This window comes from Microcaecilia unicolor, chromosome 3, assembly GCF_901765095.1.
Source record: "Microcaecilia unicolor chromosome 3, aMicUni1.1, whole genome shotgun sequence".
NCBI classification, from domain to species: Eukaryota; Metazoa; Chordata; class Amphibia; order Gymnophiona; family Siphonopidae; genus Microcaecilia; species Microcaecilia unicolor.
The window spans coordinates 498,448,898-498,462,752 of record NC_044033.1 but is presented as its reverse complement, the minus strand read 5'-3'; the positions used below and the strand labels follow the sequence as shown (position 1 = coordinate 498,462,752).

General features: G+C 41.9%; 1 protein-coding gene across 2 annotated transcripts in view; it reads right to left on the bottom strand.

Annotated features, from left to right (window-relative positions):
• Positions 1–13,855, bottom strand: part of EPHA7 (EPH receptor A7) — a 419,947-nt gene that overhangs the window by 279,482 nt on the left and 126,610 nt on the right. For both annotated transcript variants that reach the window (XM_030199089.1, XM_030199090.1), the window contains exon 4: positions 2,503–2,658. In XM_030199089.1, coding sequence (XP_030054949.1) covers positions 2,503–2,658 — 156 coding nt within the window. The remainder of the gene's footprint in view (positions 1–2,502; positions 2,659–13,855) is intronic.

The window sequence follows — 13,855 nt, the reverse complement described above, 5'->3', positions numbered from 1 at the left end:
GTCTTACCTAACAAAGTCAGCAGAAGCTCAAGAGCCCTTAACATGGGATGAGATTGAGAAAATGCCAGCAGAAGAAGCTGCTGAATGGCATAAAGCTGCACAAGAAGAAATTGATGCATTGGATAAAAATAATACTTGGATTCTTACAAAATTACCTCCTGGCAAGAAAGCTATAGGATGCAAATGGGTATTCAAGTTAAAAAGGAATGCACAAGGAAAAGTGGAAAGGTATAAAGCCAGATTAGTGGCAAAGGGATATCTTCAAAAATATGGAGAAGATTTTGATGAAGTGTTTGCACCTGTAGTGAAACACACGACAATCAGAACACTTCTGAGCATTGCAGTCTCAAAAGGCATGCAAGTCAACCACATTGATGTGAAAACAGCATTTCTTCACGGAGATATAACTGAAGACTTGTACATGGAACAACCAACAGGTTTCATAAATACAAAACAAAGACAGCTAGTGTGTAAATTAAACAAAGGTCTTTATGGATTAAAGCAAAGTGCAAAATGTTGGAATGATAAATTGCATGAAATATTGACAAATTTAGGATTTAAGCAAGGTGAAGCAGATAAATGCTTGTACACTAGGTGCACAAATGGACAATATGCATACATTTTAGCTTTTGTTGATGATCTGCTCATTGCAAGCAAAAGTGAGCAAGAGTACAAGGACATTGTAAAGTGTTTAAACCTCAATGTTGAGATAAAAGAACTTGGTAATGTGTCATACTATCTTGGTATAGAAATTGAGAAACAAAATGATGGTTCTTATCTTCTAAGCCAGAAGCAGAAAATAAATGAGCTTATTGAAAGTTTAGGTATGCAAGATGCCCAAGTTGTAAGCACTCCCATGATCACTGATTTTCTGAAGGATGAAACAGTAAGAGAACCTTTACCAGATAACATCCAATATAGATCAGCCATAGGTAAGCTTTTATATCTAGCTACCACATACAGGGCTGATATAGCAAATGCAGTAGGAATTTTGAGCAGAAGGGTCAGCTCACCTACCAAATCAGATTGGACTGCAGTTAAAAGGATGGTAAGGTATTTAAAGGGTACCATTGATTGTAAATTAAAGGTTTCAGCCAATAGTAATCCAAAACTAATATGTTACTGTGATTCAGATTGGGCAGGGGATCATTCTGATTATAAATCCACAAGTGGATATGTGTTTATGTATGGAAATGTACAAATTTCATGGGCCAGTCATAAACAAAGTATTGTGAGTTTGTCTTCTACAGAAGCTGAATACGTGGCCGTATCGGAAGCGTGCAGAGAACTGATGTGGATTGAAAAACTTTTGCTGGATTTCGGAATAGCTGAACAGAGACCAATCCAGATAATGGAAGATAATCAGAGCTGCATCCGACTGTCACAGAATGACAAGGTTCAGTCACGCACCAAGCACATCGCAACGAAATACCACAACGTGCGAGAGTTGGCAAAAGAAGGGGTCATCAGTCTACACTATTGTCACACCAGTGAGATGACAGCTGACATCATGACCAAACCGTTACCCAGAGAACATTTTGTGAATCTGCGTATAAAGCTTGGACTTTGTATGAATAAATAATTGCATGACAGTTATGCATGAGAAGGGGTTTGTTGGAATGTAATTGTATTTTGCATGCATTGCCTGTCACCTATTATTTCTCTGTGATTACTCTGTGACCTCTGATGTGAATTACTTAGAGAGGTCACACAGCTATGCAACTTCCTGTGGGGGATAGATGCAGCACATGCAGCACATGGAGCACATGGAGCTCATGATCTCTCCTAACCTGAGAGGATCTATGGTGGTGTGAGCATCCATTACCATCTAAGCACATGGAAGGAGCTGATAATACAAATGTATAGTAATATGTATATATAAGCCTGTCTGATTATAATCTAACTACAAACTGTGAGTAAACAGATGTTTTGTTACTTCAACTTTAAAGTGACTCAGCAGTGAATTATTCAGGGGTGAATGAGAGAGAGATGAAGAAAGAAATTAACATTTCTAAAGCTGAAGCTGTGTGTACTAAAATCTGCTAATTATTTACTACAAATAATCCAACAGATAGTGCCAGTCCTTTAGGCTCCAGCCCAGGAGTATCAGGCCATGGTTTTCAGAACCGACGTTCCTGGCATGATAAAATAACTCCAGCTGTGGGTTTTTTTTGCTACCATTTTATGACCATAACATGACTTGCAGTATGTACCTACTGCTCATCATAAGTTGCATTCTGGTTTTTACATAGTAATGAGCTGCTTTACACGCATTTGCATGTTTTGTATCCCATTACTGTAAAACCCACAGTGATAGGGCAAGGCAAGCTGCATTAGAGCTCTTTAGGTTGTGTTAAGAGGCAAATAACACGACATACAGAGAGGTAACGAATGCAGAGAGGTAACTTCCCCCCCCATTAGCGTAGGCCAACCAAAGGCCCCACAGGAGTCCAAGAACAAACATTTACAAATCCTTTACTATTATACTCATGATTGACTCACTTGTGCATGAAACATATGGTGGATCTGAGAAAGCACGATAATAGCCATCTTCACAATCACATCTGGCAGAACCCTCCTTGTCCGAAAAGCTGTGAGCTGGACAACGGGAGCACTGCAAATCCTGGGAGGATGATTTGTAGAACCCAAGGCCACAAGCTAAAAATTAAATAAATAAACAAATCAATATCATTAAATATCTCTATTTGTGGGTAAATAAATGTCACTGCCATATTGTTTGAACTTAGTTTATTCCTTTTTTTTGTTAACAGTTTTTTATGACACCTTAGATTAAACAAGCAAAATGGTAAAAAAAGCTAAATTAACAAGTTAACCAGGAAAGATGAAGAATTAAAATAGTATAACGTAGATGAAAAAAGAGAGTAATGGTAAGAGAGTGGTGTCTTGAATATTCCTCTTATCCCTTTTTATACAATTGTGTTATCTCTGTGATACTTTTACCCAAACATTATGTTGCCTCTGTGATGCCTTGTACCCATACATTGTATTATCTCTGTGATACCTTATACCAATACATTGTAAGCCACACTGAACCTGCTATAGAGCGGGAAAGAGCGGGGTATAAATGCTACAAATAAAATAAAATATTAGAAGACAATCTATTCCTGAGAGAAGCACAATGTCATATTTTGTTTAAGGGGTACAGAAAACAGAGCACGTTTAAAGCATAGAAACTGGGATAATCATTACAAAAGAACAAGAGAAAAAAGAAAGAAGCAAGGTCATGGATATACTTAGAGGGACATAATTGAACGAAAACGCCTATCTCCATGGGCGTTTATCTCCGAGAACGGGTCCGTGAAGGGGTGGACCGAACCGTATTTTGGGAAAAAATAGACGCCCATGTTTTATTCAACAATGTGTGAGCTGGGCGTTTTTGTTTTTCAGCGATAATGGAAAATGAAAGCGCCCAGCTCAAAAACGAATAAATCCAAGACATTTATTCGTGGGAGGGGCCAGGATTCGTAGTGCACTGGTCCCCCTCACATGCCAGGACATCAACCGGGCACCCTAGGGGGCACTTTTACAAAACCAAAAAAACAGGTAAAAGAGCTCCCAGGTGCATAGCACCCTTCCCTTGTGTGTTGAGCCCCCCAAATCCCCCTCAAAACCCACTGCCCACAAGTCTACACCGTTACTATAGCCCTAAGGGGTGAAGGGGGGCACCTACATGTGGGTACAGTGGGTTTAGGGGGGTTGGACAACTAATAAGCATTAAGCAGCACAATTGTAACAGGTAGGGGGGATGGGCCTGGGTCCACCTGCCTGAAGTCCACTGCACCCCCTAACAACTCCTCCAGTGACCTGCATACTGCTGCCAGGGAGCTGGGTATGACATTTGAGGGTGAAAATAAAAAGTTGTGAAACATCATTTTTTTGTGGTGGGAGGGGGTTAGTGACCACTGGGGGAGTCAGGGGAGGTCATCCCCGATTCACTCCAGTGGTCATCTGGTCATTTAGGGCACTTTTTGGGGCCTTATTCGTGAAAAAACAGGGTCCAGGAAAAGTGTCCTAAATTCTAGCTAAAAACGCATACTTTTTTCCCATTATTGGTGAAATGCGCCCATCTTTGTTCGGCAGATAACCACGCCCCAGTTCCGCCTTCGCCACACCTCTGACACGCCCCCATCAACTTTGTCCGCATCCGCGACGGAGTGCAGTTGAAAACGTCCAAAAATCGGCTTTCGATTATACCGCTTTATTCGTTTTTGTGAGATAAACGTCCATCTCCCGATTTAGGTCGGAACTTGGGCGTTTTTCTCGTTCGATTATAAGCAGGTTAGTGGTCTACGCAATCAAATGTGCAGGAAAATATTTAAATGTTTTTAGCATGATCTGGTAAAAGCTCTTTGCATATATGCAAAAACTCTACTTAATGACCAATGAATATAGTTTTTGCCATGAAACATTAAATTGTGACATTAGTGTAGTCACAGTAGTGTTATATATGGTAAAACCCCTACAAACTGCTGTGCGTGCTACCCTTTGAACACCCCCCCCCCCCTGGTCTGAATAACCAGACTGAAGTGAACAGACCATTTAACAGAGGAGATTTCTTCTTCCCTCCTTTCTGCATTAAGAGCTATCTCCATCTAGCATGGTGATCACAACCATCTCTCCCCACAGTAAAGGGCACAGAGCCTCGCCCCCCCCCTTCCCCCCTCCACCAAGTTCTTAGTCTCCTAACTCCAACCAGGTCACTGCTAGTCTTCCAGGCACATAATCCCCCAGTTCACCTATGTACACCACACCTTCAGTGAATTCTTTCAAAAAGGCGGTAAATAAAGCCTAATAAATAAATAAATAAATAAATAACATCCAAGCCACCCCCAAAATAGAAAGACCTTAGCCATAGAAGTTCTTCACTCCCTCAATTACCTTGGCACATGTCCAGAGAGTAAGGTTACCCTTCTGGAGGGCCCCCAGTGTTTCAAAGGAGTCTGCAGCCCCAAGATTTTTAGTTTTATTTTGTTTCTTGTATCATTTGTGGGAAATTTTCTTTTTTTACATTTTCTTTTTTTTTTTTTTATTACACAAAAATTTGAAAGAGTGTGTACATTTTTCCAAAATATCTGCACTCTTTGGGATGGATTCTATAAATGCTGCTCAAAAATGGGTGCCAGAAAAGATAAGACACTAAGCGCGATTCTATAAAGGGCATATGTCCCTTATAGAATGGGAATAGCCACTGCTTTTGGCTCCTAACCACTACTCAATTCCCCTATCCTTGTTCCTTCTCACCCAGTACTTTCCTCACCCTTAATTGTCTTGTCTGTCTGTATTTTTAGATTGTAAGCTCTATCGAGCAGGGACTGTCTCTCTGTGTCAGGTGTTCAGCGCTGCGTGCATCTGGTAGCGCTATACAAATATTAATAATAATAATTCCCACACCCGAACTTTGGGGACCAGACTTACACCTGCTGAAACCTGATGTAAATGCTAGCGCCCAAGTTGGGCATGCTGACCCATTATTCTCTTAACAGCATGCGTAACTTTTCAGAACGTTCCTGACACCCCCATGCCTCTCCTTTGGTCATGCCCCCTTTTGAGTTGTACGCTAAGGGATTTATGCACCCAGCATTACAGAATAGCATGCAGCCAGAGATGCACGAGCAAACCTCAATTGGTGTCAATTAATAGTCAATAATTGCTTGTTAGCATTCGATTATTGGTCGTTAATAGCTTGTTAACCAATTAAACTGCATGTGCATCTCGGGATCGCACCTGGGTGCCATATATAGAATCTGGGGGTAAGCAAATAGTGCATACTTTTGGAAGAGCATTTGCTCTAATTAATAACAAACCAAAAACCCCAAATTTTATTTTTGTTTCCTATCGTTTTGGGCAAAGTACATGACACAAAACAACATGGTAAATGTCACTGAATAAATGCACATCCTTAGAGCCATATTTACTAAGGTGCGCTAGCGTTTTTAGTGTGCGCTAAAGCGCTAACGTTAGAGACATCCATATATTCCTATGGGTGTCTCTTGAATAACGCAAACTAATTTTTACCGTGTACTAAAAACACTAGCACGCCAATAGCGCAGCTTAGTAATCAGGGTAGTGTTTTCACAGACATACTACTACTACTACTACTTATCACTTCTATAGTGCTACAAGGCATATGCAACGCTGTACATCATACACATAAAGACAGTTCCTGCTCAAAGAGCATACAATCTAATTAAGAAAGGTAAACCAGGAGCTTCTTGGTCTTGGCTGAAACCCTTTTCTGCCCAATATACTTTTCAGCAAATAATACCACTATTAGTGCCTCACCATTATCTTATGGTTGTGAAGCATCTGTAGCAAGCCCATTGGTCAAAAACAAAAGTGCTGCAGTCAGGAAGGTTTTACCATTTTGTGAAGTTCTGGACATAAGTTGGCAGAACCTTCTAGAAGGGTGTAAGGGGGCAGGAGAACAGCTGGGGGGGAGGGGATTCTGTGCCTGACAGTGGAAGCTGCTGATCTGGGGGTTTAAACGAATTGTGGGATTTTTTTTTTTAATTATTATTTGGATTTTTGCTCACAGCTTTTTCAGTAGTAGCTCAAGGTGAGTTATATTCAGGTAGGTTAGGTTAGGTTAGGTTACTTCTCTGTCCCCGGAGAGCTCACAAATTAATATGGTAGCTAAGAGTTTAAGTGATTTGCCCAAGGTCACAATGTATAGCACTGGGATTTAAACCAGGCCCCTTTGGATGTCAATCCCGATGGTCTAACCACTAGGCTACTCCTCCACTCCCTATTTGACTTGGGAGGGGGGTTTACATGACTCAAGAATGTGTAGTGGCTTCAGGACATGACTGTGGGGCCTGTGCTATGGGTGGAAGGGAGGGAGGGGAACATACTTTACTGTTAGGGTTGGATATTTCCTCTGATGTGGGGTTGAGAGGTTATGACTAGCACATGGGATTAGGTGGATGAGATGTCACCATTCTGGGAAAAGAAGAATATTGACCCCAACAGGACAAACATACTCCTGCAACACGAAAATCCAGGGCTGCATCTACAGTAAATAAACAGCATCCTAATGTTTGTGTTACTAATATCTCATAATGCTAAAATAGAAAGAAACTATGACCTTTTTTTTTCCTTTAATCTGATGCTCACTGAGGTGGAGACAGGAGAACTAATGCAATTTCTTGGTATGTCAATGTATTTTTCTTTTCTGCTTTCTTTCTTTTTTTTTTTTTATTATATACATCAAAAAGGCTAGATTAAAATTCCCATCCACAATGTCAATGAGTGTCATGAATAGACACGTCTCAAATCCCTGCTGAAGCTAAGTAACAGTGTGAGATTGGATTTCATTCACCATGCACAGATTATTAAACAGGCAAGGTTTTTTTGGTTTTTTTTTTTCTTTTAACCCCTTAACCCTAGTTCCCAAACCTGGTGGAAATTCTTTGAAGAGGAGATAGACTCACAAGGCACAATGAGAAACACCACTAGTCATAAACAGATTATGACCCCTATCTCACCTTTCAAGAAAAAGGTTAAGGGGGCACATTTGCTAACATAGCAACCACCAATCAACAGAAGAAGGCACACAAGAAAGAGAATGCAACTGGATGCTTGCAATGTAAGGTTCTGAAAATGAACAGCTGTCCTGTAAATTAAACCTATGGAATTTTAAAGATGTTTTGGGGAAATAAATTTTAAAGGCCCCGGTTTTCAACATTATAAATTAGAAATCTTTCTGAATGCATTCACTTTGGGTCCCTTTTACTAAGCTATGGTTGAAGGTAGTCTTAGCGCACCCTTATAGAGGCCAACCAAATTCGGGTTTTGGTTTCAGGTTCGGCACCGAAACCAGACCGAAATCTGGTTTCAGATTTCAGCTGAAAAGCCTGTGTGTGTGTGTAGGGGGGGGGGGGGGACCTGTACCCCTCGGCAGGGTGCTTCAGGGTCAAGCCACAAGCCTCACGCTGTCAATACTAAGAATCGTGACTGGAAGCAGTGGAGACAAGCTCTGCGCTCGATCAGGTCCAGGCCGGGGACTGGATAATTTAGGAGAGGCCCTTAGGCTCAACCAAGCTGTGCAGCCACAGCCAGGAGAGTGGGGAGCTGGCCAGGGCCCAGGAGCCCCACACAGCACAACCTACGATCTGTTAAAGTAGAGAAAATACTGGTTCTTTCCAGGGAACACCACCACCTAATACCAGTGAGGTCACTGATAGCGCTCAGCTTTTTGTACCTCCATCTGCTGGTAGGAGGGGATAACACCCACTTGTGCAGAACAGTATAGCTAAATGCTAAGGAATAGTCTTTTTCAAATTTTTGTATTAATGTGTATTTAATAACCGTGAGCTAATGTTTCAATTAGCATGTAACCATTAAACACAAATTACTGCACTTACCGCCAACCATTTTGTAGGCAGTAAGGGCTCATGAGCTATCTGTGTAGCTGCAATAACTGATTAGTGGAGAAATGCCCACTCTCCACCCCTGACGCCTCCTCAAAAAAATATTTTTTTATGCAAGGTTAGCATGTGCCGATTTGGCACTTATCACAGGATGCCTGAGCATGCCCAAAGGTACGCCATTTTAACTTGCATCAGGCATGCGTTAATACCTAAAGCAGCCTAGTAAAATGGCCCCTTGTTGAAAAAAAAAAGTATAAGTGTCATTCAGTGTTCAATAGTGATTACAGCAATGTTTGTATACGCACTGTAAAAAATGGAGGGGCATTTTCAACATGATGTTTAAATCCGATTTTGGACGTTTTGCAAAAAAAACATCCAAAAATCCAGCAGCAAACATGACCATTTTCAAACCAGAAAAATGTTTGACTTTTTGTTCCAAAAATGGCCATTTCCTAGATGTTTTTGTGCTCAGTGCGTATAGCTTATAGGACCATCTCTGGGGGAAAAAAAGTCCAAGGGAAAAACGCACAAACACGAGCCATTGGGATATATAACTACTACTACTACTACTACTACTTAACATTTCTAGAGCGCTACTAGGGTTACGCAGCGCTGTACAAAATAAACAAAGAAGGACGGTCCCTGCTCAAAGGTAAGTGGTCAGCATTCTTAGTGGACTGGCCACATAAACATCCCAGCAGAGCAGTGGGACACCCTATGGGGCACTGCGGCAAACTTCACATAAAAGGTCCAAAGTACACATCTCACTGTTAAACCTTATTTTGTATGGGGAGCCCTCCATAGCCTACTGTGCCTATATGTAGATACAGTAGGTTTTTGGTGGGTTTTGGAGGGATCACACATTTTCTACCACAAGTGTACCAGTATAAACCGTACAAATCAAAACCACTCACTGGGAACATTAGAAAGGTCAACAGGGAAAAATATTTGTTTTATTTTTGGTCTTTTTTCCTTGCTCGTTTTTTTAATTATTATTTTATTCGTTTCACACGTTTGTTTTAATAAAAACATTTTAGCACAAGTTAAAAATTTTTAGCACACACTTAGGGAGAAAGTTATCAATGCGGGCATGAAATAGAACCCTATCCTAAAATAATCTCACTTGTGTTAAAACAACCCAACTGAACAGGAACCCACATGGATAATTTCCCCCTTTAACAGTAGCCCATATTGATAACTTCTCCCTAATTGACTTAAGGGGAAATTGTCATCTACTGTTAAACTGGGTAAATTAACTACAAGTTGGGTTATCTTAGAACAGGGTCTCATTGTATAAAATGGGAACCTGTACTAAAACAACCCAGCTTGTGGTAAAATAACTCAACTTAACAGCAGCCCACATTGATAACTTCCCCCCTTAATATACATGAATTCATAGGTTAAAGTATGTTGAATCAATTTAGCAATATTAAGAGGCCCTTTTACTAAAGCCCTAATGTGAAGTAGCGTGCCAAAGAAGTCTTAATGCACAATGCAGTAAGACATTATATGGTATTTTGCCTATAGGTGCACTCTGTGTTTTTTTGGGGGGGAAAGGTCAAAGCATAGGCGGGGACTGTGTGTTCTGATTAGCACGCATTAACTGGATAATGTGGACTTAACATGGGAGCACAGCGCCTCCTACAGAGGAAAAATGGAAAAATTAGCACAGGACCTGCAAAGTAAATAAATAAATAAACTTTAAAATATAGATGAATCAAATATGGACTTAGCACGTGGCAAAGTCCCAAGTTAAAACACACCAAGTCCAAATTTTAACGTGCTTTAGTAAAAGGGCCTCAATGTTTTTAAGCCAATAATGAATGCACATCCCTGGGTACTGAGTTATAGGGTTAATAGCTGCAGTCATCTTTTTGTAGATATCTGGGACTGACTTAGTCCTATGAACCATACTGTCTTGTTTCCTGATGCACTGAATTCTGGATTCTGTGCATCTTCCTAAAGATAGGATATCGCAGTTTGAATAATGAATGCTTCCTTTGTTCATTGTTCTTTACTGTGAACATGGGAGAGAGACAGTTTCCTAATTACACACTGATTGGATGTCCTTGGTCTGCAACATTGTAGGTATTCCAGCTCACACTGGAACTGGTACCATCGTTTGTCGTCTGGCCTTTATCCATCATCACCTGTAATCATAGTTCCTCCACCTGGCCATGTGATTGCAAGTGTCTGATTGGTCTGCCCAAGAGCTGCATGACCAAGTCATTCAATCAAGATGTCCGGATTTCAGTGTGGAAGTCACACTTTACCAAGAGAGTTGAAAAGAGAAACAGCTTTGTAATTGCATCAGCTCTAATGTACAGAACATTGAAAGAGTATAATTAGAGACAAATCTAAGTAAGAAGAACCTCTCTGTAGCATCTCTACATGACTGAACAACACAGAGACGACTCTGAGAGGGTAAGCTGAGGAAAAGTTGAGACTGTATGGCAGATAAAAGAAATCACTGAATAGGCCTTGCTCCCAGCAAGGATCAGTCGGCATCCCCCCTCCCTCCCGTTCCAGTATCTCCTTTTCTATCTTCTCCCTCCCCCATTCTCCCATCCACTCCTAGGGTTACAAAGCGCTAAAGGACATTTGCCTATTACCTGTTAGGGGTGTTCTTTTGCATATCCCTTACCTCCCCAGTGTAATTTACAAATGTTTTTTTCTAAACAGAAGAATTCCGGTGCAGGAGCGATTCAAACATGCTGCCCTTGGCCTCCTCAGCACTCTTCCTCTGCCACAGTCTACGCCACCTCTGATGCAACTTCCTGTTTCTGCCTGGGCGGACCACAGCTGCAGAGGGAGAGTGCCAAGGAGGATGAAGGCAGCATGTTTGAATCGCTCCCGTGCCGGAAAACCTCTGTTTAGAAAAAAAAAAAATTTAAATTAGAGAGGGCAGGTGAGGGAGATGCACGACTGGGGGGGGGGGTTAGAGAGAAGGGGAAGACATGCTGTGCAGCGTACGCTGTTTCTGGCACCCCCCCCCCCCCCCCAAATGTTGGCGCCTCCCTGCCGTGCATACCCTGCTTACAGCGTTCTGCCAGCCCTGGCTCCCAGACAACAGAAACTCACATTTTGCAGAATGGAGGTCGTGTCAGCTTAGCCCAGCACCATTCAGCTATGGCTGATCCTGAGATTCACTGAAGAATTCAGCTGAAGCTTAGGATAGGCTGGAGTCTACTGCCTGGATTGGATGGTGGAACTGGCTTGCTACACTAAGGTGGGACAGGGTTTCATAACCCTACAATTGGGATAAACCAGCCAAGAATCTTGTTTGTTCTGAGAAAGTGTAAAAGTGCATGGTTCTTACTTCACTTTCTTGTGCGTTTTTTTTTTACTATAAGGGAACTAAAATTCCACTGGGAGGAGCATTCTTACTTATGGTGCTAATGATATAGTTGTACTAATTGCTAGTTATATTTTTCCAATAAAACTGCAGACGGGAAGAAATTGCCTATGTTTTGCCTGACTAATTTATCATGCCAATGAATGATGATATTATTTCCATATCTTAGCTATTTCCTATTGCTTACAAACCTATCTGAACTGTGGGGCAAATTAAAGGCAAATCATATCCAGGGTGAAACCAATTACTCTACAACCACTCCTATAGTTTATATATTTATTTGTTGCATTTTTAGCCCACATTTTCCCACCTATTTGCAGTTATATGCAGTTAATAGTCTTTCTGGAAGTGCATGTGATGTGATGTGGTGTGTGGTGGGGTGAAAGAAAACAGAGAACTGTAATACTCAGTGGCGTTCCTAGGGGGGCTGACACCCGGGGCGGATTGCTGATGCGCTCCCCCCCCCCGGCAAAAGGACACCCCCCCCCGCCCGGGTGCACGCCGCTGGGGGGGGTGCCGCGCGCACCTGACCGTCGTTCGTTCCATGCTCCCTCTGCCCCAGAACAGGAAGTAACCTGTTCTGGGGCACAGGGAGCATGGAACGAACTACGGACAGGCGCGCGCAGCACCTCCCCCCCCCCCCCCCAGCGTCGTGCACCCGGGGCGGACCACCCCCACCCCCCCCCCCTAGGAACGCCACTGGTAATACTACAACTTTATTACAATCCCAGTAATGCACAAACACTTAAGATACTCTTAAATTAGGTGCAAAAAAATTGAGCACTAATCAAGTATTCTCTAGTGGAAAAGTTGTGCACTTGAAGCCATTAAAGAATACTAGTGTCAGTCAGAATTTGAGCACCTAATTTTAAGAGCAAGCATCTATGCCATATAAAAAGGCTGGTGTAAATGTTTGCCCCTAAATACTGTCAGAGGTGCATGTAACTGACTGTATTCTATAAACTTAGGGTCGGATTCTATATAAGGCGTGGCAAGTAGTGCACGCGGACAATATATGAGAGTTACTCAACTGATTAACGAGCCAATTAGTGATGATAATTGGCCGATAACCAATTATCATCACTAACTGATAATAGCTGGAATTTACGTGCACTTCTTTTTAGGTATATTCTAAAAACAGGCACGCGTAAATTACAACACGCGTAGCTGAAAAGGGGGCCTGGCCATGGGAAGAGTGTAGGCGTGTTGGGGGCGTCAATCAAATCTACTCATGTTGTTATAGAATTCAAAATGTTTATAAACCTAGCACGGTAACATGGGATATTCAGGCCTTAATAGGCAGTCAATGCAAGCTCCCCCCGGGGGGAACAGTAAAATAAGGAGAAATTAGATCTTACCTGCTAATTTGCTTTTCTTTAGTCCCTCCGGAAGTGACTGATGGGTTGTGCACTCCTTCCAGCAGGTGGAGACTGAGAACTCTGACTCTAGAGAGCCAGTAAGAGCCCTGGCCAACTAGCCCTAGATTCAGTATATAAGTAACAAAGCAGGAAAAGAAGAAGAAAGAAACTCCTTCTGTGCCACCAAGTATCCAAGCAGCCGATCCATAAGAATAATGAGAAATAAGGCAAAACATCGACACCACCATGCCGGATAGCCCAGGAAAAATGAACAAAGTAGTTCTTTTTATCTTATTTAATTATTTATTTTATATATACCACAAATGACAAAGCAGCTCCAAACCTAAATCAAGAACATTACAACAACAAAAAACTCGCTCTTCCATACTATTTACAATGAAATGGGCGGGGCCTGGATCGGTCTGGAGGGACTAAAGGAAAGCAAATTAGCAGGTAAGATCTAATTTCTCCTTCCTTTGCGTCCCTCCAGACCGGTCCAGAAAGTGACTGATGGGAAGTAACAAAGCAGTGCAATCAAGGGAGGGACCCCAGCAAACCTGCTGTGAGAACCCGTGCCCCAAAAATTACATCCTGATGACACTGAACATCCAAGCTGTAATGTTTTGAGAACGAATGTAAAGAAGACCACGTCGCCGCCTTACAAATGTCTAAAGTTGGTACCAAGAAGCACTTTGCCCAAGAGGCTGCCTGCCCCTTAGTAGAATGAACCTTGACCCCATCCAGAACCTAAT